This window comes from Phyllostomus discolor, chromosome 5 (assembly GCF_004126475.2).
Source record: "Phyllostomus discolor isolate MPI-MPIP mPhyDis1 chromosome 5, mPhyDis1.pri.v3, whole genome shotgun sequence".
NCBI lineage: Eukaryota > Metazoa > Chordata > Mammalia > Chiroptera > Phyllostomidae > Phyllostomus > Phyllostomus discolor.
In genome coordinates, this window is record NC_040907.2 from 16,555,530 (window position 1) to 16,580,651 (window position 25,122).

Sequence of the window (25,122 nt, forward strand, 5' to 3'; positions counted from 1 at the left end):
TGTGAGAGGCAACCACACATTGATTCTCTCTCTCTCTTTCTCCCTCCCTTCCCCTCTCTAAAAATAAATAATAAAAAATAAAATCTTTAAACAAACAACAAAATCAAACCTCTGTTCTGTGTAACAATAGATACAGTGATACCTTGGTACTTATTGTCAATTTGTTCCAGAACTTGTGATGAGTGCCGAAACTGATGAGTACCAAACAATGAAGCATTTTCTCTTGTGGGGCATCATCGTGATTCATACAAGCTCTAGCAAGGGCGATGACATCCGAGCAAGCACTGAGTGCTGAAACATTTTTTTTCTCGTCAAAATGCAATGAGCACAGGATTTGACGAGTAACGAGGTATGACTGTACTTATAAACTGCCAGACAACACTTAATGCTTGTGGAAGCAGTAGCTCTTATTACAACTAAGGTGCAGTTCATTTTCTCTGGTTAAGTTGGGGTGGGGCATATATGGCCAACTTGAGTCCTTTTTTAGTCATTGCAGGTAATAATTCCATCGATATATTCTATTAAAATAAGTAGCAAGTCTTTTAAAAGTAATAAGATACCTGAAAATTTAAGAATACCTCATACTGCCCTGAATTGGTATGGCTCAGCTTGTTGGGCGTCATCCCACACGGTGAAAGGTCACCAGTGTGATCCCCAGTCAGGACACATGCCTGGGTTGTGGATTTGACCCCTAGTTGCAGTGCATATGAGAGACAACTGATCAATGTTTTTCTCCCTTTTTTTCTTCCTCCCTTCCCCACTCTCTAAAAATAAATAAGTAAAATCTTAAAGAGAATATATCATACCTAAAAATTGATTGTGAATATTCTCTGAAATTAACACCAAAAGTCTTTGTTAAAATATAAATGAGGAGTTATTAACATTTTAAAACTGGTAGTGCAAGTTTCTTTTTAAAATAAAGATATACATTGGAGAAAAACTGTACAAATGTACTGTTTGCCGTTTGTACATTTGTTTTTTCTTTTTTACAATTTTATTTTTCAATTACAGTTGACATTCAGTATTATTTTATTGCCATTTGTAAATTTAAATCTCAGCCTCTCACTGTTTCCAGTCAGGTTTCTCTTCCATTCTCTGCATCAGCTCTTCAAATCCTCCTGATTATTCAAAGTCCTCTACATGTTCCTGTTCCCTTCCTCCTCATAGATGCTTTTCACAAAAGAAATGGAAGCCATGGAGTGGACGTTTCTGCCACCTACCAGTCTATTTCCTATCCACCAGTCCACAGATGCATTCATTTAGACACCTATCCTTATCATTAGTATTTTAACAATTTCTAATTTCAAAGGATACTCCCTATATTCATCTATCATCATACCCAGATTCATTATCCATGAAATCTATTTTATGCCTTTTATATTCTTAAAATATGAGGGCAGAGCTAGAACCCTGGAGCACGCCCCCCAGAGTCCTTCCTCTAGTTAATTTGATCCAGTAATTAAAGCTCTTTAGTCTGGTTCTTCAAAGTTAAAAAAAAATCATACAACTTTTGAATGTCTCTCTTTCCAAAGTCAGCTTTTCAGAAACCCTGGAATTTCACTATCCTTTGACTGATAGCTTTGTTCCTCCTTTAAACAATTTCCCAGTATGATTCTTAAGTATATATTAATGCAAATAAAGTTAGTTCCTTTTCCTGGGAATTGAATTTGGGTAAGAAGGCAAGACTAACCCTTCAAACTGAACCCTGGTCATAAAATGATCGCTAACCCAGCACAAGCCCTAACCCCGACGCGGCAGCGACCCACACCGCAACCACTGGTCACAACCTGACTGACCCCCAGCTTCAGGTGGGAGTACTGATAAGAGGTGGAAAATGGAAGGAGAGTGGGGCAGGTTTCCGAGTGGGATTCCGGAATGATTTGCCCTGCCCTCCAGTTTCTCCATTTGCACATGCCCCGCAAGTTACTCCGTGCCTGGGTAAGCAGCTATCTTTGCCTCTTGGCGGAGACGCGACTCCGGCTGGGGACCTACTAGATGGCTCTCGGGGGAGGCGGGGTCATGCGCAGAGGAGCCGACCGCTCGAAGAGCCCAGGGCAGCGTGCACGGGCGGAACGCCGGCGCGGTCCCACTCCTGATTGGTCGCAGGAGGGCAGAAAGGGGTGGGGCCGGGGCGGCGCGCGCGGTGAGGCGCGCGGCCTGGCGGGCGTGTAACGGCCGTTGGAGAGCTGAGGGACGGAGTCACCGCCCTTGGTCGACGTGGTGACTGCAGTTGGTATCCCTGAGTGAGGCATTTCGCCGCCCGTTTTCAGGCCCACGTAAGTCCTCCCTCCCTTGGGTGCACCCCGCTGGACTAACAAACCGTACTATACCTTGGAGAGGTCTGGAGGAGCCTCAGACACGCACGAGCCTTCTCTGTGGGCGGGGGAAGGGGGGCTGGCGCGGGTGAGCGAAGGCGCATGCGCAGAACGACAACTCCTTCCTCCTAGGTTCCTCACTGCTAGGGCTTCCTAAAATCATGCTGCACACACGCCCCCTCGTGTTTATCGCGTTGCTTTCTATTCCGTCGTCATTCACGCCACAGCAGTTGCTGTACCGTGGTAGGGGACGAGCCCTTCGCCGGTTGGACGGCGGGAAGCGGGGTCCTTGCCTTCCTGCAGCGTACAGTCCAGGGAGAGGAGAGACGTTAAGGAGGTGGTTTACTCGCTTAGCACTCAGCGCAGGGTGGAGTCCGATGAGTACGGTGTGGAAGGCGCGCGGCCGGAGTCTGAGAGGGCAGGGAGCCCTCCCTGAGGAAGTGAAAAGTGTGAGCTGAGATTTGAAGAATGAATAGAGAGTTAAGGTTGGAGGACCGAGAGCACTTGTGAAGGCCCCGGGCCAGAGTTTTTGAGCCAGGGAGATTTTGCTCCCCATGGGATACTTGACAACATCTGGAGATTTTTTGATGGTCACAGCTCCGGGATTCTCCCTGGCATCTAGTGGGTAGAAGTCAGGGGTGCTGCTGGTAAACACTTTACAGTATATACAGCACAGCCCTCATAACAAACACTTATCCGACCTAAAATGTCAGTATCTTAGTATGGAGATTAAGGAACCGTGCTCCAGGCAAGGAGGAGCTGGTGCATTTGTTGTTAGAATGTAGTTGGTCAACAGAGGGTATTTAGTGCTTGCTTCATCACAGTAAACTGGGAGGATCGGAGTCCTGTTTGTCTTTTACACCAGTGTATTTCCGCCACCTGACAGAGAGTAAGGCAGATAGTAGGCACTCCGTCAACTTTGGTTGATGAATGTTAGGTAGGAAGGAGTGGTGCTACCAGGGTGAGAAAGATAACCACGCCTCATTACTTGCCCTTAGGCCTTGTCTGTTTTATAATCGTCTGTTGGTATAGTATGTTTCAGGACTTATTCTTTGTCAAGGAAACTTCTTGGCAATGATTTGGCTTCTCTTTAGGTCTGGTTTAATGAATGATCAAGGCCATGAAAATAGTGTGATGTTGGTTTGGGATTCTTAATGTGCCTGTGTATGCATCCATGCCTTCAGATCCTCTCCTGTCTTGATGGGATTCACTCAACAGCTGCTTACTGTGACTTTCCACACTAAGATTATAATTCTTGAAGGGGAGAAATGCTTATAACAGTCAAAACTTAATTTCTGGGTAGCAGCTTGGGAAATAGACCCTGGGTGGTGACCAAGAACAAAGTGAAGAAATTATATGAGCTGTCTCTGCTCCTGACTGCTCTGGGGCTTGCAGGTCTGGCTGTGTCTGAGGCAGAAACTTACAATTTGTGGTGCCTTAGGACTTCCTGTATTTCCCTCTTTGTTACACACAGAAAGAATGCTGATTAGACTTCCACAGCATTAGAGCACAGTCCTGGCTGTGAAGCTTCTTCTAACTATATGACCTTCACCTCTCTAAATTTTTATTTTTTCATCCAGAAAATGAGGATATTGATGGTAACTGCCTCTTAGGTTTGATGTGAGCATTAAACATAAGACATGATTAGCTCAGTGTTTGATGGGTAAGTACTGAATACATGTCAAATTTATTGAATGGATGAATATTACTGTAGTTTAAAGGGCTTTGAAGATAAAAGCCATCAACACTGGGTGGTTTTTTTCTTTCTGCCTCCATTCAGTCCTACCTTTCTTGGCTGTTTTGGTTCTCATACCTTCATTTCTCTCACTTTTATTTCAGGAAATCTCTTATCTTCAGATAGTCCTAAAAATTTCCACCAGTAGCCCATCTGCTTCTGAACTTAGTAGGAGAAAGTCAGTAGTTATTTTACTGTTTTACTCCTCGTGGGAGTTCTTCCCATCCAAGTACTAACCAGGCCCAGCCCTGCTTAGCTTCCGAGATCAGACGAGATCGGGCGCGGTCAGATGGTATGGCCTTAGATCCTTGTGGGAGTTCTTAATTGAGATGCAATTCACATATCATTAAATTTTAATTTTATGTGCATACAGTTCAGTGGTTTTAGTATATTCACAAGGTTGTGCGCTATCACCACTACCTAATCTCAGAACATTTTGATCACCCTGGAAAGAAACTCCATATCCATTAGCATTTACTCCCCATTCCCCTATGGCCCCCCCGTTAGTCCCTGGCAACCTATAATCTACTGTCTCTATGGATTTGCCAATTCTGGACATTCCATATAAATGGAATCACATAAAATTTGGCCTTTAGTTTTTGGCTTCTTTCATTTACTATCATGTTTTCAATGTCTGTCTATGTTGTAGCATGTACTGGTACTTCATTGCTTTTTATTGCTATACTTATCCATTAACAGTTGAACATTTGAGTTCTTCTACTTTTTGGCTATTATAAATAATATTGCTATGAGTATTCATGTACTCAATACAAGATTTTGTGTGGGCCTATATTTTTATTTCTCTTGAATATAGGTATAGAATATAGGTATTATATACCTAGGTGTGGAACTGCTAAGTCATAAGGTAACTCTTTGTTTCATTGAAAGTTCTTTTGTCATCCTGTTTTCAATTTATCTAAATTTGGAAAGGTGTTAGAATCCAGTGGGCCTATCATTTTGTTGTATTTTAAAGAAAGGGGTGAAAAAAGGATTTTGATATTGATTGTTTGATATCACTAGTAGGTAGGTAATCTTATCCTTCTATTTCACAATTAGCACACTGAATGATACTGGCCATAAATTGAAACTTTTATTACTGAACAAAACTTCTGTTACCCAGTGTGTGAAGACTTGGGATTTCTGTTGTAAGTACAGTGAATTAGTAAGGATTTGGGTTGTTGTTACTAAGAGAAAACTATAGAGGTCAGTAAAGTACATTAGAGAAATAGTACCATATAATTTTTTTTCCCTCCAATGTTTTAATTTAACCTCTAAGAGTTCTTCTGTTAGCAGAGTTTGTTCTAAACTCTTTGGGGGCTCTTCTTAGTTAAAAGTTTCTAAATTTATGTTTTATCTTCCAGGAACTATACTATGTCACTTTTTATTAATATAAGCTGCCAAGTATAATTTTTTAAAAAATTAATAAAGCACTTAATATTTGTCAGACACTATTGTAATTTCATTCTAAATGAATTAGCATGAATTGGGTCCTATCTCTACCCTCTTTTTTTATAAGGAACTGAGGCACAGAGATATATTTTTTTAAGAGTTTATTTTACTTCTAGAGAGAAGGGAAGAGAGGGAGAAAGAGGAGGAGAGAAACAGCAATATGCAAGGGATACCTCAGTCCATTGCCTCTCACATGCTCCTAACTGGGGACCTGGCCCACAATCCAGGCATGTGCTGTGACTGGGAATCAAACCAGTGACCTTTCAGTTCAAAGGCGGGCACTGAATCCACTGAGCCACACCAGCCAGGGCTTAATTTATTGATTTTAGAGAGAGGAAGGGTGAGAGAAAAACATCGCTTTGTTCCACTTATTTATGTATTCATTGGTTGACTATTGTATGTGCCTTGACCCGGGATCAAACCCACATTGTTGGCATATAGGGATGGCACTCTGACCAACAGAGCTACCTGGCCGGGGCTGGCATAGAGATATTAAGTTTTTCCCTGTTATACAGTAAATAAACTGCTAAGTCAAGCTTCAGACCCAAGCTGTCTGATCGAGAGTCCATACTGTGAACCGCTTCTCTGTACTGCCTGTCAAGTATTGTGCAAAGATATTATATGCTATTATTGTTATTTTTTTAAATCCTTACCTGAGAATATGTTTATTGATTTTAGAGAGAAAGTAAAGGAGAGAAACATCAATCAGTTGCCTCCTGTATGCACCCCAACCAGGGATTGAACCTGCAACCTTTTGGTGGGATGATCCTCCAACCAATTTAACCACTTGACCAGTGCTATTTGCTGTTATTGGTTATAGTTAATTAAACCTTTTGCTTATACAGCCCTGCCTGGTGTGGTTCAGTGGATTTATTGCCTGCCTGTGATCCAAAAGGTTGCCAATCCAAATCCCAGTCAGGGCACATGCCTGGGTTGGTGGCAGGTCCCCAGTTGAGGGTATGCGAGAGGCAGCAAATTGATGTGTCTCTTGCACAGTGATGGTTCTCTCCCTACTTTCCCCTCTCTCTAAAAAATAAATAATTTTTAAAAAAGATTTGTTTATTTTTAGACAGAGGGGAAAGGAGGGAGAAGAGAGAGAGAAACATCAATCTGTGGTTGCCTCTTGTGTGCCCCGCACTGGGGACCTGGCCTGCAACCCAAGCATGTGCCCTGACTGGGAATTGAACCAGCGACCCTTTGGTTTATAGGCGGTGCTCAGTCCACTGAGCCACGCCAGCCAGGGCAAATAAAATCTTAAAAAAAAAACCCAAAAACTTTTACTTACACAGATAGTAATCAGCTTCTGCTGAATTCTCAGAACCTACATTAGAGTAAATACAAAGATTTTAAAGAATGGAGAGATGAGAAAAAAACTTCATGTTCCCATCTGAGGACTGGGGTTCTGCTAATGACCAAGAACTTGTTCAACTTTGTTCATCATGTGACTAACTTTCATTACTGGATTGATCAGGGAATTTGTTTTATGTTAATCATAATTGAAGCCATAATACTTAATTGTTGGTTTGGTTATTTAGTTCTTTCTCCACCCCATCCTCCCATTCTGTCCCATGGCTAAGAAGATCCGCGGCAGTTTGTTAATTTTAAAGTAACATTAAGCCCTGGTCGGGCAGCTTAGTTGGCTAGAGCATTGTCCCAATATGCCAAGGTTGCAGGTTTGATGCCTGGTCAGGGCCCTATAAGAAGCAGCCAATGAATACATAAATTAGTGGAATAACAGATGTTTCTCCCCCACCTTTTCTCTCTCTCAAATCAATAAATTAAAAAAATTTTCAGTAATATTATTTTTAATTTTTGCAACAATTGGAGGGGGTTCTAGGACCATATAGGATCAATGTTGAGAATCTGTTTGGTTCTAGGTTTTCTCTCCTTGCTTTGGGAAGAAAAGTAGGTTGGAGTTTGGGGAATAGCTTTGCCTTAAAAAGTAATCCATAGGAGTAAAACATGTGGATGACTACTTGAATGCTGTATGTGATTTTGATAGTTTCAGTTGAATGGAAATGAGTTACGGGTAATTGAAAGATAGTGGAGAGATCTGACTGGTTACTCCTTCATTCTACAGTTGGCTCAGATAACTGTTGATGGCCATGCAGGAAAAATATCCAAGTGAGAGGAACTCGCATGCTACTTCACCAGGTGAGTAGTCAAAGTTTTCTGGGTAAATTCTGACCTTTGCCCTGGTATTTCATAATAGAAATTTCTTTTAAAGAACATACTGAGCAAGCAAGCATTCCCTGAGCTGTTGGTATTAAAGGAATAAAAATAAAATGGGGCCATATTGAATAGAAAAAGAGGTCTCTCCAAGAGAACAACTATCTATCTCTGGTCCTGCATGGCTTGCAACAAGACCATGTGATTGATTGAGAGGGGAGGACACATAAAGGATTGGAACAGAATGACTTTGGAACATAGTTCCATTTGAAATCAGAAAAACACAGCATAAATTACTGTGTTCTATGTTGTCTTTGTAGTCCTGTGGGTGGGTCAGACATCTGCTGGCCCACAAAGATTGGAATTCTTCTTGAATGCCAACAGTCTCAGTTGTATTGGCACTAGAGATTCAGGAATTTATCTCTAGAATGGATTTACAAGATTTTGAAAGCTCACTAGATATACTAAAAGGATATATTAAGGATATAAAACATATATAAATGTATATACACATTCAATACACATTAAATAGATATCATACATTTAAATAGCATTTTAGAAAGTAGCATTTTAGAAATAACTCTTGAGCTCTGTGGTATTTATGAAGAAAAGGATGTATATATATATATATTTTTTTTTTATTTTATGTATTTATTTTTAGAGAGGGAAGGGAGGGAGAAAGAGAGAGAGAGAGAGAAACATCATTGTGTGGTTGCTGGGGGCTGTGGCCTGCAACCCAGGCATGTGCCCTGACTGGGAATCGAACCTGTGATGCTTTGGTTCGAAGCCTGCGCTCGATCCACTGAGCTACACCAGCCAGGGCGAAAAGGATATATTTTATACAACTAAAGAGGGTATTTTTTATTTAACTTTAAAACCCCACAGTGCCACTCTGGCTGGTGTAGCTCAGTGGATTAAGCGCTGGCCTGAGAACCAAAGAGTCTCTGGTTTGATTCCTGGTCAGGGTGCATGCCTGGGTTGTGAGCCAGGTCCCCAGTGGGGGCCACATGAGAGGCAACAACACATTGATCTTTCTCTCCCTTTCTTTGTCCTCCCTTCCCCTCTCTAAAAACAAATAAAATCTTAAACAAAAAATATCCCACAGTGACTTAAACAGACATTTGGTAGATATTTGTTCTATTCTTCTAGACGTGCTACCTTGCATATAGTAGGTACTTTGAAAAGTGTTTGCTGAATCAATTCAAGATTCACTCAACAAATATTTATCGAACATCTGTTATGTGCCATGCACTGTCTTAGGGCATTGTCATTATACAGAAAATTGTCACAATTTCTTATGACAATTTTGTGTATAATGCAAGTTTTTGGAATGTGGCAATTCCTAGCAAAGCTTAACTGTTTTTCTCATAGTTTTGTGTTCAGTAGTCTCTCATTTGATTCATAATGATTTAATGTTTGATAAGGATGCTACTGCTAGGCCATGTGGCATAATACAAGAAAATTTCAGCTTTTAAACTTGAATTTTGAAATAATCATAAGCCTCCATACACCAAAACATACTTTTATTTTAGCAAATATATCTTTAGAATTGGTGTATGGAATGGGTGCATGGAAAAGTGGTAGGGGTGAAGAATGGAAAATTAGTAGTAGTAACAGGGACTGGTTCCCAGTAGGAGGCCAGGAACATAGTAATACAGGTCCTCAAGCATCAATTTTCAGTATTTCAAAAAGTTTGGCAAATGGTACACTGACTAGACACATAACACCATATAGACACACCAAGAAGTCAAATTCTTTGCTTCTGGCTAAAATTACACTAATTTAGCATAGTTAACACTGGTTAATCTTATGCTGATCAGCAACTCTGATTGTTGGCTATGTCTTTTGTTAACGATTATTACAAAAAGAAGAGCCTTGGCTGGTGTAGCTCAGTGGATTGAGCGCAGGCTGTGAACCAAAGGGTCGCAGGTTTGATTCCCAGTCAGGGCACATGTCTGGGTTGCAGGCCAGGTCCCCAGTGGAGGCCACATGAGATGCAGCCACACATTGATGTTTCTCTTTCTCTTTCTCCCTCCCTTCCCTTCTCTAAAAATAAATAAAATAAAATCTAAAAAAAAAAGATTATTACAGATTACTGCAGGTAAATAGATTCTTTCAAATCAGGTAGTCCACTGTGACTAAAAGGATAAAAGGAGTCTTTGGGTAAAATTAGGTTTCCTTCAGTCCAAGGCAGAAGGATAGCAAAAAGGTAGCGTAAGGAGAAAGAATTAGGTAGCTTGGAAGAAGGGAATAAGATGATTTCTGTTCAAATATCATTGGCTTTCCACTGGATCAGGGAGTCTGTAAGGACCATATGTTCTGATTTCAGCTTAAACTCTGACACTTTAAATGAATAAGTAGCTGCCATTACCTTTTTGCTTGTTTGTTTACATGGATAATCAGGTATAATTTACGAAAATTATAGTAGTTTTAAAAAATAATTTGAATTTAAGTCTTTGCTAGTACATTACTAAATCAGGTATTTATTGAACACTTCCTACTTACCGGCCCTTAAACAGCAAGATAATAAAGTCAAATAAATTTCATCAGTTTTATATCTTAACCTCTCAGGAATTTTAGTGGTTGGCCTTCCTCCCTCCCTTCCTTCCTTCTTTCTTTTTGCATTACTTTCAAAAGCTCTTCAGATTGATTTTGATCTAGATTCAACCCTGTCCATGAGAGTGCTGTGGTTCAGTCAAGCAGTGGTTTTCAACAGGGACTCTACTGCCTGTTACCCTAAGGAGCATTTGGCAACATACAGGGTATTTTCAGGTTTCACAGTGATGGCAGGAAGGGGTGAGGGTGCTCCTGGCATTTAGTGGATGGGGACCAGGAATGCTAAACCATCCTGCGATGTATAGACTATAAATGGAAGAATTGTCTTCCCAAGAACATGAAAAGCACCTGTTGGGAAACCTTGTAAGAGGAAATAATGTGGGTATTGGGATTAGAACAACCTGGATCCAAACCTCAGCTCTATCCTCTGTAAAATAGGGGTGTCAGTGAGGTAATACTTCTCTGCAAGTAGGTAGATATCATGTTTATGAAGTGTTATGGCTTCTGGGTTTCAGGAAATGGTAGCTGTATTAAATGTTATTTTGTTTTCTGTCTCAGTACACCTGGATTCTTGGTAGGTTTTAGTTCTGTCTTTAAATGTTCTCACCTCTCATGCTATTTCCATTCAAAATTAACAAAATCAGCCCTGGCTGGTGTGACTCAGTGGATTTAGCACTGGCCTGCAGACTGCAGAGTTACCAGTTCAGTTCCTGGTCAGAGCACATCTCTGGGTTGTGGGCCAGGTTCCTGGTTGGGGGTGTGCGAGAGGCAACTGATTGGTGTTTCTCTTACATGTTGCTGTCTCTGTTACTCTCTCTCTCCCTCCTTTCCCCTTTCTCTAAAAATAAATCTTTTTTTTAAAAGGGTGGGCAGGGCAGGAGAGAGTAAGGGGGAAAAAGGGAGACAACTGTAATTGAACAACAATAACAAAATTAAAAAGAAAAATAAAATTAATAAAATGAGAGTTGCTGAAATAGGCACAGGAGAGAGAAAGGGGTAGGGTGCTGCTCTTCCTTCATAGGTTTAAGTGATTTTTTTAAAAACAGCATTGTGAGGTTATTATCAGCTGGTTAACACTAAAGGTGGAAATCCCACTTGTTTCAGCTTCCAGTGTGATTCAGAAAGGCAGTTCTCTGGGTTGTGAATGGCAGACCCCAGTTATCTCGGAGGCCTTTCGGAGCCGCTTCAGTCGCTGTTCAAGTGCTACTGACAGTGGAGACACAGCCATTGGCACATCGTGCTCAGACATGGCAGAGGGTAAGTTTGTATTAATGATTTGATTACCAGTGTGTGTTATTATTTTCAGATTGTGTTTCAGGTGTATTGTCATTTCCAGAATATTCATAAATCAGTCCACGCAGAAAGGAGTCTGCTTGATTCTTCTTACCCCGTTGCTTCTCAAAGCCTCTCCCTTCTTCTCAATTTCTACTGTTTGTCCTATCTCAAACAACTTTTTAATCTTTCCCTCTATTGCCAGATTAATCCTTCTGAAAGCTTGATTTCATAGTTTTCCCTTTTTGTAGTTGTCAATTGTTTTCATTATTTGCAGGATAAAATTCAGAGGCCTCAGTTCTTCTCCCGCCTATTTCAATGTATCTTACTGCTACCAGATCTCTTGTCTTACTGTGCTATGAAAGAGAATTTTTTTTTTAATATCTGGGCTTCTTTAATCTGGTCCCATTTATGGTATTCCCACCTCCTCTTGTCCCTCCCAGCTATGCTGGCCTTATTTTTCAAGATTAGTGAAGTGCCTGACAAGACTTTTCCCATCCTTTCCACCCATTACTGATCCTCCTTTTTACAACCTTATATGTTTATTGTTTCTGTCACTTGTTTTGGCACTTAAATTAATAAATGCCAGCAGTACTTTTTGTTTCTTGTTTAGATGATATTTTGTTTTTGATTTAGATGGTGAATTCCTAGAAGGCAGAGGACCTAATGATAATTATTAATGACAACTTATTAAATACTTTGTGATGGATACTGTACTAAATTTTAAAAATATTTTTTCTTTAATGACTTTAAGAACCTTATGAAATATTTTATTTTCATTTTACAGATAAGATCACTGAATATCAAAGGTTTTTTTTTAAAGATTTTATTCATTTATTTTCAGAGACAAAAGGGAGGGAGAAAGAAAGGGAGAGAAACATTGATGTGAGAGAGAAACATTAATAGGTTGCCTCTCACCTCCCCACAGCTGGGTACCTGGCCTGCAACCCAGGCATGTGCCCTCAACTGGGAATTGGGCTAGTGACCTTTTGGTTCAGAGGCTAGTACTCAGTCTACTGAGTCACACCAACCAGGACTCAAAATGTTTTTTTAAAAATTATTTGTTTATTTTAAGATTTTATTTCTTTTTAGAGAGAAGGGGAAGGAGGGAGAGAAACACTGATAGGTTGCTTCTCATATACACCCCAAATGGGGACTGAACCCACAACCCAGGCATATGCCCTGACCAGGAATCAAACTGGCAACCTTTCGCCTTGTGGAATGACAGCCAGCCAGCTGAGCCACACCAGTCAGGGCTCAAAAGTGTTTTAAATTAATTGATTAAAATCACAAAACTAATTACTTTGGTGCTTTGACATATGTGACACCCACTAGATATCTGGCTGTGATCAAAAAGGTAATAAGTGCTGGTGAAAATGTAGAGAACTTGGGACTTTTTTACATTGCTGGTGTGAATGTAAAATGTTACAGCAGCTTTGGAAAGCAATTTGGCAGTTTCTGAAAAGGTTAAACATGAAGTTAGTTACCTTGTAACTCAACAGTTCTACTCTTAGGCATAGACACACAAATGCTTATAGTAGCATTATTTATAGTAGCCAAAAAATGGAAACAACCCAAATCTCTATTAAATGATAAATGGGCCCTTGCTGGTGTGACTCAGTGGATTAAGCACTGGCCTGCGAACCAAAAGGTTGCCAGTTTGATTCCCAGCTAGGGCACATGCCTGGATTGTGGGCCAGGTCCCCAGTAGGGGGCCTGGGAGAGGCAACCTCACAGTGATGTTTCTTTTCCTCTTTTTCTCCCTCCCTTCCCCTCTAAAAATAAATAAAATTAAAAAAAAATAATGATGAATGGTAGTAAAATGTAAATAGTGTATTTATAGAATAGGATATTATTCAGCAATAATATTTCATAAACAGAAATGAAGTATTGATACATGCTACAAAATGAGTGAACTTTGAAAACATTTATGCCAAGTAAAAAAAGCCAAACACATACTTAACCTGAGGGGAGATACCATGATCAGGAAGGTGTTTTTTTTCTGGGTGAGGCTTATTCATTGCATTCCAGATGTGCTGACCCTTGTGATTTCCCCAAATGTAGGAAACTCAGCTGCACAATTTTTTTTAAAGATTTTATTTATTTATTTTTCGGGAGAGGGGACGGAGGAGGAGAGAAACATCAACGTGTGAAAGATACATCGATAGGTTGCCTTTTGATTTGCAGGCTGGCATGCAATCCACTGAGCTGTAATGCATTCTTTTTAAATTGTAGTAGTCTTGATGTAGTGGTCAAAGCCATTAGTCTAGAAGTTTTTTTAAAGAACGTAAGATGTTTTTTCTACCAGGTTTGTTATATACTGTGATCCTTAATTTTAATTTTTGCTCATTTCATTCATGAATCTAGCTTGGTTTATTTGGAGCACAGCTGACAAGAACCCTTATGACTGGTATAAAATACAGTTCATTGTTGCATCTATAAATTGAACAAGCTTGCTTTTGATTCCATTCCACTAAGGTGTTTTACCTTGAAGATTCATTCGCAAGGGACAGGGCAGAGGTAGATACTGGAGAGCTCAGAAAGCTTTCAGCTCTTTGCTAAAGACTGACATAATCACTGGCTTAGTTCAGACTTCATATTTTATAAACCAGTAAGTGATGTAGGCAGAGTGATCAAGGTTTAACAATAGCTGAATCTACTACCCCTTACTAGGGAAGGAGGGTTGCTAAAAAGAATTTGTTGTGGGTTTTTTTTGGAGGGGTGTGGGGGAGGATGTGGTTGAGGAGAAGAGAGATTTAGAAATATATCTTTAAAGTGGTAAAAACCTAATGATTTGAGGGACTGCAGACTTGTCTAAATAAAAATGACATATCCCATACACTAAATTCTGAAAGCCTTTGAAAATTGTGCAAAATAGTGACCCCTTGGAAAATAAGTGTTGCTATTTTGTTTTAGAATGTTCTGAACCGCAAACCAGACTTAAGGTGTAACTTTACTTTTATAGCAATTTGTCAGAATCAGGCAGTTTCCTTAATATAATTAAACCAAATAGACAAGTGACAAATGCTGACAAAGATTTCACTTTCTTCTATCATCCGTAGGGAGACCTCACTCACTAGGAAATCAGAAAAGCAACATTCTCCTGGGTCAGTTGGTACATTTTTGGCTTTGGTTTTGGCATTACTACTTTGGATGTTATGAAATCAAAATTGAATTTGATGAGTCTTGAGAAAGAGTGATACTGTGGACAGAGAATGGAAGGTGTTACTAATATCAACATAGTAGCAATCCCTTGTATGCCTAATCTCACTGTCTTCTGTTCCAAAACTATGTTTTGGCAGCAGGGCCCATTGGTGAGAGTGGATACTATGGTGCCATTATAGAGGATTTTCAATTGAGAGTTTGCTAGTATTAGAAGTATTCGTCACCATCAGTCTACCTGTTGACTAGTCCTATATTTAAATTGTGGGACATCAAAAACATTCTTTGACTTTGAAATGTCCTTCTTTCTTGGTCCTGAGAGGCTGATGCATGCTATCAGGAATTACTGGGTTTTTGTTTTCTTTGCTTGTTTTTAGTATGGCCTTTTAGCCCCAAGATATCTTGAGTGTAGGAAATTAGATACTCTGAATACATTACAAGGGATAATTTGGCTCACATTTGTTTTTAAAGAGCTGCTTATAAACCCATATGAAAAGATGGTAGCTCATCTATACTGATTTAATTCTAGGAAAGGTTATAGCATCTGTCCTCATTAGCTGAGTGTGTTCTGTGTTGTTTGATGGAAAGAAAAAAGTGAGCCCTGGCTGGTGTGTCTCAGTGGATTGAGTGCCAGACTGTGAAGCAAAGGGTCACCAGTTCGATACCCAGTCAGAGCACATGCCTGGGTTGTGGGCCAGGTCCCTGGTAGGGGTCACACGAGAGGCAACCACACATTGATGTTTCTGTGTCTTTCTTTCTCCCTCCCTCCCTTACCCTCTCTCTAAAAGTAAATAAATAAAATCTTTTAAAAAAACATGAAAAAGTGAAACAGGTTGATAGTCCACTCTTTTCATGGTAGATGTGCTTGGTTTGGAAAAGAGTACTGGCCATACTTGAAAAGGGAAGACATTTATATTGCTTATCCCCTTACTCAGGTTTCTGCACGTTGAAGGTAACAGGTATGTTTTCTTGTTTGCTTGTAGTCCACTGCCCTGACATATCAGTTCTGTGACCTTGTAGTCTTCTCCAGAGTAGCACTTTATTTTTTATTTATTTTTAGAGAGAGGAGAAGAAAGGGAAAGAAACATCAATTGGCTGCCTCTCACATGCCCCTAACTAGGGACTTGGCCCACAACCCAGTCATGTGTCCTGACCAGGAATCGAACCAGCAACCTTGCTGTTCACAGGCCAGCATTCAGTCCACTGATCCACACTGGCTAGGGCTTCTTCGGTGTAGCACTTTAAAGTTGGAAATGTGTAGAAATGTGAGACTTCTGTGGCAGGGCTAGTGAGAGTTGTCTCCCAAGATTAGAAGGCACTAAAGGAAATGTAAGTCCAGTATGAAGGGAAAAGGGAAAAATCGCAGTTGGAGACAGACAAAGGGGTAAGTGAAAGGCAAAATATAAAATAGAGGATTTCAGTGTGTACCCACTTGAGAGTGCTGTCTGTGCTAGAGTGAAACCTGAGAGTTACTAAGAATAACTTCACATATCCAGGCAGTCACTTCTGGAGTGTGGGAGAGAGAACAGAATCCTGATTCAGATGCTGTACTCCCTGCCCTGGATACAGAGCAGCACTATCCAGTTCGCCTTATTCTTCAGATAGTTTTGATTCATTGCTCACCTTCACTGTGGAGCTTTCGGAGGTCACAGGAGATTCTTGCAGCCTTTGGAAAGGATATTTTTATTAGATTGGATTGTAACTTAGAGGTACCCAGCTCCCAGAAGAGTAGGACCGAATCCATTTCCCTTAAGTAAGTGATTTTCTTTTTTAAGTTCAGTTTTCAGCTTTGTTTGTTGACTGGCAGGATTTTTTTTTATTCAAATGCAAGGAACAGGGTGTAAGTTAAAAATGAAGCCAGTGTTGCCTTTTGTTGGTTTACCTTGTGAATGGCATTTGAGACCTTAGGACACACATCTCCCAGTTAGGCTGTCGTGTCTTTCTTCCTGATATTTGTGATGATAGTGCCCTCTCTCCCTTGTCTCAGGGTAGGCAGAGGGCATCTGACATAGCAGCTAAACGGAAGAAAGCTTGCTGCTTCAATTTTGACTTATGGAAGACTGTTTTCTCCACAGATTTTTGCAGCTCGAGTAGCAGCCCATCTTTCCAGCCCATCAAAAGCCACGTAACCATTCCAACAGCCCATGTGATGCCTTCTACTTTGGGGACTTCTCCTGCTAAGCCAAATTCTACATCTGACAGACCCTCTTCCTCTAAAATCCCTTTATCAGGATTGGCTGAAAGTGTGGGGATGACAAGAAATGGAGACCTTGGTGCAATGAGACGTTCTCCAGGCCTGTCTAGAGACTCCATGTATCTTTGTGGTGCCGTTGGAGAAACTGGAACTGAGCAGTCTTGGTTTCCAGCAGTGGGCCATGAACGGGAAGAAGAGATGAGGAAGTTTGATATTCCCAATATGGAGTCTACCTTCAATCAGTCGGCAATGATGGAGACGCTTTATTCAGATCCTCGCTACAAAGCCCACTTCCACAACCTAAGAACTGACCCAAACAAGGAGTTATACAAAGTGTTGCCTGAGACCAAGAAGGCACCAGGCAGTGGGGTGGTATGTGAGCGGAATGGACTACACCCTAGCAGCAGTGGGTTGCTCCCTTTGGGTCTTCAGCCTGCTCCTGGGCTCTCCAAGCCTCTACCCTCTCAGGTGTGGCAGCCAAACTCTGACCCTTGGCATCCCCGTGAGCAGTCTTGTGAGCTCAGCACTTGTCGGCAGCATCTGGAGTTGATTCGTTTACAAATGGAGCAAATGCAGGTAGAGGCCCTTCTTTCCTTGGATTTTGCAGGTCCTGTGCAGATCGTTGCACTGTATAAGTTTTGCCTTGTTTTGACTCTAAAGAAAACATTCATAAGAAAGAGGGAAGATGTTTGTAGATAGAAAGTTAAGGCTTATAAATCCCATTGAATCTGTTGGTGGTCTAATTAAACACCAAATGGGTTCTCCAAAGTAGAGGGTTATAAGGGAAGACCCAAAAAAGTCACCAGGCTAGAACTTTTACATACAAAATCTTATTTAATCCTTATAGCATCCTGGTGAGATATATGTAGAAGTTTACCAGGTTGTTAGAATAAGTAATTGTCCAGGGTCACAAAGCTGGTTAAGTGACAGAGCTAGGGTTTAAAAACTATCTCTGAACTGCTATACTTTTCCCACTATACCACTTTTGTGTTTTAAAAAAGAGTCCTGCTGCTTAAGAGCGGGAAGGAAAGAAGCTGGACATACTCTCTTTTCCTGGTTGTTGAGGACATCTTAGCTCTTGGTTTGCCTCTGCTGCCAGATAATGAAAGATAACTGACCTTTTCTTAGAAACTAGAGCCTTTCTGAGCAGTGTCCAGTTGGCAGAAGTCTCCCTGGCAGGTTCTTTCCAGTCATGCATCAGAGCTAAAATTATTTCATAAACACTGGGCCCTCTTAGGCTGAGCCAGAGTGAGCCTTGACTACAGAGACAGCCAGGTACTACTCAGGTGTTTTCAGGTGCCTGTGGTTTAAGATTAAGCCCCTTTGGACCTGCTTGTCTTTCAGCTTCAGAATGGAATCACTTGCCACCATCCCACTGCTTTTGCTCCTTCACTGCCCACATTAGAACCAGCACAGTGGGTCAGCATCTTGAACAGTAATGAACACCTTCTGAAGGAAAAGGAGCTCCTCATTGACAAGTAAGAGAGCAAAGGGTACCATAGGACCAGCTTCTGTTCTTCCAGCCCCTACTTGGGAGACCTAATGAGGTCTCCTCAAAAGTAGTACATCCTCCTCTGTTTAGGCCCACTCCTTGCTTTATGGTAGAGCTAGGTCGATGAGCAGCCTAGTCCTGTACCTGACTAATGTGTTAGATCAGTTGTGTATCTGCATGGGCCCTGGGGGTGCATTTAAAGGGAGCATCTGGTTTTTTGCAGCCCATCTTCCTCATTTCCCCTCAGTCAGCTATCTCATTTGTTCTTCCTCCAGCAAAAAAGTACTGCCCAGAATCCAAGGTTCTTGCTTGTATAGTATGGATTGTACCCATCTAAGGAAAGTGGAGGCTCATAATTGCAAGTGGGTTAGTGTCAGGCCCTGGACCTCATTCTACTGACTTTTGCAGGCAGAGGAAACACATCTCTCAGCTGGAGCAGAAAGTGCGAGAGAGTGAACTGCAAGTCCACAGTGCCCTTTTGGGCCGCCCTGCCCCCTTTGGGGATTTCTGCTTGCTAAGGCTACAGGTAAGCATTGGCAGCTATGTTGGCATTGTGCTTGTCATAATTCAGTGTCTTTGCTATGCTTGGCACTGCTAGCATAGATAAAAGATAGATTATCTCCAGGAGATAAAAAAGAAACCAAGTGATTTAAGGTGTTTCTGCCCTCGAAGAGTAAGCATCCTAATTGTAAAGCGTCCCTCTCCTGCCCTTGAGGGCAGAAAAAACTTGAGGGTAGAATGAAGTGGCTGTCCAGATGCTTTGGTGTCAGGACATACTTGGGAGAAAAGGAAGGCAGAGGAAGGTACACGGTAAGGTCCCAGAGTTGAGTGATGTTCTGAGAAGTCTTAATGTACTAGCCCTGGCCAATGGAAGGAGAGGCAGGTGTAATGGGATATTTAGAGCCATTTTTTAATTTTTATCTTCCATGTCTAGGAGCAGCTGAAGGAAATCATTTTCTCACTAAGGTCAGTGGCTATAGAAGAAGCCTGCTTTATTGACCAAGCTCTGCAATTTGGGCTTTTGAGTGGTGGATATAGACAGATTATAGTACTGGCTTTGCCACCTAGTGGGCCTGTTAAGACTGTTCCATCTGATAGAATCAGATTGTTACAGTGAGAAGGGCCCTTAGATAAACTGTAGTTCAGTTTTCTAAAAATGAAACTGAGGCCAAGGAAGGAGAAAGAACTTCCCTAAGATCATATAGAGAAAGAGTGGAGGAGAACCAGGCCTTCAGCCTAGGTCTTCTGATGTCTTGCCCTGTGTTCCTTCCTTTATACTACAACTCCTCATGTATTGCTTTAAGGCAGTGGTTCTGAAATGTGAGCATGCATCAGAATCACCTGGAGGGCTTTTTAAAACACAGATTGTTGAACTCTGGCCTGGTAGCTCGGTTGGTTGGAACATCGTCCTGATAGGCCAAGGTTGAAGGTTCGATCCCTGGCAGGACACATACAAGGATCAACTAATGAATGCATAAATAAATGAAACAACAAATTGATGTTTCTCTCTCTCTCTCTTCCTTCTACTCTCTTTAAAATCAATAAATAAAATTTAAAAATATATATTGTTGAGACCCAACCTCAGAATTTTGGATTCAGTGGGCCTGAGAACTAGGTTCAAGAATTTGCAATTCTAACAAATTCCCAGGTGATACTGATGCTGTTAGTCTTAAGACCATCTTTTGAGAAGCACTACTTGAAGAAATGTTTAGAGAAAGATGATATTTGACCTCAACGTCTTCTGGGATAAGTAAAGTAGATGGGGACTGTAAGATTAAGGAATAGATACATTGAGAATCTTTCTGCAGGAATTGCAGCGAGAGAACACTTTCTTACGTGCACAATTTGCACAGAAGACAGAAGCCTTGAATAAAGAAAAGATCGAGCTTGAAAGGAAACTCTCTGCCTCAGAAGTTGAAGTCCAGCTCATCAGAGAGTCGCTCAAAGTGGCGTTGCAGAAGCATTCAGAGGAGGGGAAGAAACAGGAAGAAAGGGTGAGCTAAGGAGCGAATAGCTCTCTTATTCCCAAAAGAGTCAATAGCCCTCTCCGCCAAGCTCTAAGCTGTTTCTGGCTCCCATTCTTGGAACCAGGAGGAGCCCGTTGAGTCAGGCCCTGCATTGACTTCTCATGCAGGACTGGTCTTCCAGAAATGGAACTCCTCCTTTCTGTTTCATCTTCACAAAAATATTGTATCACAGAAAGAACCCTCACTGCCCCAGGATGCGATGGGCCCCCAACCAGCTGGCTTGGATGGAAAACCCACCTGAGCAGTGACACCAGATGGTATTGTTGCATGATGTATAAATCCCGTGGTAAATTCACACCATTCAGCCTGGTTTTTCCTCACTCTGCTTAAAACGAAGGGAAGAATTCCACATGTGCAGCCAGCTTGGGAGTTCTGACATTTTTGCCATTGCACTTAGATTTGCCTTTGGATGAGCTTGGTCATGATAGGAGGAGTTGATTTAAAACCTTTTGATTCTGTTCACAGCTGGCTCTAATGCAGATGTTCTTTGGGGACCAGTTTAGTAATTTTAGCTCTGGACCACTTGCATCAAAATCCGCTAGAGCAGTGCTTCTTAAATGTTAAACTTTAATGTGCTTAAGAATCACTTGGAACCTGGCTGGTGTGGTTCAGTGGATTGAGTGCTGGCCTGCGTACCAAGAGGTCACCAGTTCGATTCCCAGTCAGAGCACAGGCCTGGGTTGTGGGCCAGGTCCCCAAGTTGGAGGTGAGCAAGAGACAATGTATTTCTCATATATTGATGTTTCTTTTCCTCTCTTCCCTTCTGAAATCTTCTCTTAAAAAAGAAGAAGAATCACTTGGATTTAGAATAGGTGTAGAGTTGCATCAGGTATAGGGTTAGTTTTAGGGTAAGTTTAGATTAAGTATAGGTTTAGGTTTCACCTTAGGTTTTGGGTTGAAAATAGATATAGAGCTAGTGTTAGCTTGGGCTATGGTTGAGGTTAAGTATAGGTTGAAGTTATAGTTAGGGTTAGAGTAAGGTTTAGGGTGAAGGTTAGGTGTAGGGTTGAGGTTAGTAATAGAGTTAGGGTTAAGGTTGGGTTTTGGTTTCAGTTTAGGTGTAAGGCTAGTGTTAGGATTAGATTTAGGATTGAGGTTAGGTATATTGGTAGGGTTAGTGTTAGAGTTAGGTTAAGGATAAGGTTAGATATAGGTTTAGGGTTAGGATTTGGGCTAGGGTTAGAGAGGATTAAGTATAATGTTATTGTTAGAGTTAAAGTTAGGGTGAAAGTAGGATTAGAGTTACATTTTGAGTTAGAATGAGGGTAGGTTTTGGTATATGGTTAGGGTCGAAGGAGGGTTAGATGTAGTATTAGGGTTGAGGATAGTATAGGGTTATGTTTCTGGTTAGAGTTAGTAATAGAGAGTTGAGTTAGGTCTATGGTTAGTGTTAGGGTTAGTGTTGAGGATAGGTATAGGTTTGGATTAGGATATGGGTTAGGGTTAGTATTAGGGTTATCAAGACGGTTAGGTATAATTTAATGTTAGAGTTAGGGTTAGGTTTAGGTTGAACATAGGTATATGGTTAGGGTTAAGGTTAAGATTAAAGTTAGATTTTAGGTCAAGGATAGGAAAAATAAAAAAAGAATTACTGGCCCCAGCTGGTGTGGCTTAATGGTTGAGTGCCACCTGCCAATCAGAGGGTCGCTAGTTCAACTCCCAGTCTAGGGCACAAGCCTGGGTTGCAGGCCCGGTTCCCCAGTAGGGGGCGCTCGAAAGGCAACCACACATTGATGTTTCTCTTTCTCCCTTCCCCTCTATCTAAAAATAAATAAATAAAATCTTTTTTTTTTTTTAAGAATTATTTGGAGATCTTGTTAAAAATGCAGATCTAGCTTCAGTGTTTCTGGGAGGAGACGGGACCTGAGAGCCTGCATTTCTGGCAAGCTCCCAAGTGATGTTGGCACCATTGGTACAGCAAGGACTTTTTAAAAAGAAACTTTTCATAAAAAATAATACATGTATCTAAGTTAAATAACCAAATATCAATATGTTTATAATAAAAGTAGTTCTGTTTTCAGATCATTCCACAAAGGTATTATTCATTGTCAATTATTCTCTTCCTCCTGATATATATCTCTATATTTCTCTTTTTAAAAAAGGTTTTATTTATTTATTTTTAGAGAGGGAGTGAAATATCACTGTGTGTTTGCCTCCTGCACACCCCCCGACTGGGGACCTGACCCACAACCCAGCCTTGTGCTCCCACTGGGAATCCAACCAGTGACCTTTCAGTTTGCGGGATGATGTTCAATCCACTGAACCACACTAGTCAGGGCGAGTTAATAATTTATTTTCTTCCTGTCATTTTAGAGATGTCTTGGGAGGGAGAAAAGATAAACAGCTGTAGTCTGTCCATCATTTTTTAAAGTTCAAAGTTGGTCATCAGCATTTTTAACAAGCTTCCCAGGTGATTCTGATACAAATTAGAATGTGAGAATCATTGGTTCTGAACTTGAAGAATATAGATTGTATCTCAGGTAAAGTTTTACACTGATTTTTAGGGATCTCTCTTAGTACTGTCTTATCTCTGGATTAAATTAGATCTTTGCCTCTCCTCTTTGCCATCAGTATATCTGTCTTTCCTCTGCTTTCTCTTGCTTCCTCCAGCTTCCTTTTTCATAAGTCAAAGAAAAAGCCATAATAGTGGAGAAAAAAGTCTCCATTTAACAAACCTTGATTGAGTGCCTGCTTTGTGTTGACCACTGTGCTATGTGTTGGGGGTAGGATGATGAGAAAAATGGGCACAGCCCTTCCTGTCAAGAAGTTTACAGTCTCATTAACCCTTTCCATTGATTGCTTAGCTTTGTGTCATGTGTGGTATTTAGAAAAGAATGCACTGCCTATTAACCAGAATACACCAGGCTAGTTGAATGTCTACAAGGAAGTTGTATATAATTCTGCAATTCATTTCTGATGCAGAACACCCAGAGTTAGCATCAGATTCCACAGGTTTAAGGGCATGGTCCCCAACAAGACTGCACTTATTTCAGATGCCAGCTGCAAGTTCTGGATTCCCCAGAACAACTGAGAACTTAGGAAAGTGCTATACTTAGGATTACAGTGTTTGGGAAGTTTTTTTATGCTTTTTTTTTTTAATTGTATTTTTTTCCATTACCATTTAGTCCCCTTATAGCCACCTTCCCCCCACGCCCACACACAATCACCACACTGTTATCCATGTCCATGAGTCCTCTTTCCTAGGATTACAGTTTTATTATAAAGGATACAAATCAGGACCAGCTGAATGAAGACACACAAAGGGCAAGGTCTGGGAAGGTCTTGAAAGCAGGGCTTCTGTGCTTTCTCCCCGTGGAATCAGTGTATGCCACCTTACTAGCACATCCTTTTGTTCGCCAAACAGGAAGCTCACTGAGCTTCAGTGTCCAGAGTTTTTATTGGAGTTTTGTTGGGTGGGCACTATGCACTTAGTTCCTTTGGTCTTTCTAATGACTATCATGCTGAGTTATCTCATTAGCATAAATGCATTCATGGTGGGCTTTGGCCCACTGTGAAGAACAAAGACACTCCTATTATTTGGCCAATTCCAAGAGTTTAGAAATTACCTCCAAGGAACCTGGGACAAAGACCAGACAAATTTTTTATTACGCAGAAGTGCTTTGGGGAATTTTAGAAAAATGCCTAGGGAGCCCTTCTTCCTTGCCTTTGATTGAAAAGTTCAGGTGTGTTAACTTGGCAGTTTATGTTCTAATCTCAAGTGGAAAAATTTGATCAGCTTTTGATAAAAAATTTGATCAGCCTGGTGCAGTAAAACAACATTTAGAGCCATAAGGACAGAGACAATGGTCAGTTCGAAAAAAGTTGATGGTCCTAGAGGAGTCAATGGAGACAGGTTCTTGACATTTCTTTCCATAGGTCAAAGGTCGTGATAAGCATATCAATAATTTGAAAAAGAAATGTCAGAAGGAATCAGAGCAGAATCGGGAGAAGCAGCAGCGTATTGAGACTTTGGAGCGCTACCTGGCTGACCTGCCCACCTTGGAAGACCATCAGAAGCAGAGTCAGCAGGTAGTAGCAATGTCTGGGCATATCTGGGGCCACAGGGAGCGGCCAAGCCAGGTGGGCTTTCTCAGCCTCTGCTCTGTGCAGTTACTCTGTGGTTTCCTGAAAGGAAAACCCCTCAAACCCCTAGATGTTGAGACTGACATCTTTCAAATTTACAACTAGACTCTAAACTCTTTAGATACCCAGACAGTCTTTTTGGTTTGTTGACCTAAGTATGAGGTCTTGTCTCTCAGCTTAAGGATTCTGAGTTGAAGAACACAGAGCTACAAGAGAGAGTGACTGAGCTGGAGAGTTTGCTGGAGGAGACCCAGGCAGCCTGCAGAGAAAAGGAGGTTCAGCTGGAAGGTCTGAGACAGCGAGAAGCTGACTTCTCCACTAGACATAGGTAAATATCCCTGTGGGTTGCAGGAAGAAGTGAAGAACAGGGTCTGGTCCAGGTTGTCTCACTCACTACCTGCGTGACTGCTCAAATAGCTTTTCTTCTCCAGGCTTCCTTTTCTTTGGATTGTGATTTACAGGAAAGCTGCCTGTGGATAAGGGATGTCTTTTAGGTGGAGTGTAAGGCACGTAATGGTGCAGCGGGAGCTTGTCATTGTAGCCCTTGAAAGGATCCAACTCAATGCCCACCATAATATTGCTGGATAATAATCCTTGAGTATTTGTGTTCAATGAATAAAAGTACTTTATAAACTGGGAGATGAGTTGTCTGTATATTTGCAAAAGTA

General features: G+C 41.2%; 1 protein-coding gene and 1 non-coding gene across 3 annotated transcripts in view; both read left to right on the forward strand.

The window, feature by feature from the left end:
• Positions 1-2,145: 2,145 nt before the first annotated feature.
• CEP85 (centrosomal protein 85) overlaps positions 2,146-25,122 on the forward strand; it is a 29,977-nt gene continuing 7,000 nt past the window's right edge. The window contains exons 1-9 of one of the 2 annotated variants that reach the window (XM_028512778.2): positions 2,146-2,276; positions 7,580-7,653; positions 11,329-11,481; positions 16,734-17,428; positions 18,197-18,330; positions 18,753-18,870; positions 20,153-20,338; positions 24,248-24,400; positions 24,631-24,782. In XM_028512778.2, coding sequence (XP_028368579.1) covers positions 7,599-7,653; positions 11,329-11,481; positions 16,734-17,428; positions 18,197-18,330; positions 18,753-18,870; positions 20,153-20,338; positions 24,248-24,400; positions 24,631-24,782 — 1,646 coding nt within the window. In that variant the 5' untranslated portion in view covers positions 2,146-2,276; positions 7,580-7,598. Of the gene's footprint in view, positions 2,277-7,579; positions 7,654-11,328; positions 11,482-16,206; positions 16,412-16,733; positions 17,429-18,196; positions 18,331-18,752; positions 18,871-20,152; positions 20,339-24,247; positions 24,401-24,630; positions 24,783-25,122 lie in introns of those variants that run through there. The other variant, XM_036025553.1, reaches the window with a different exon arrangement.
• On the forward strand, positions 13,452-13,610 carry LOC114498369. The gene has a single exon (XR_003684788.1). It is a non-coding gene; the product is annotated as a U1 spliceosomal RNA (small nuclear RNA).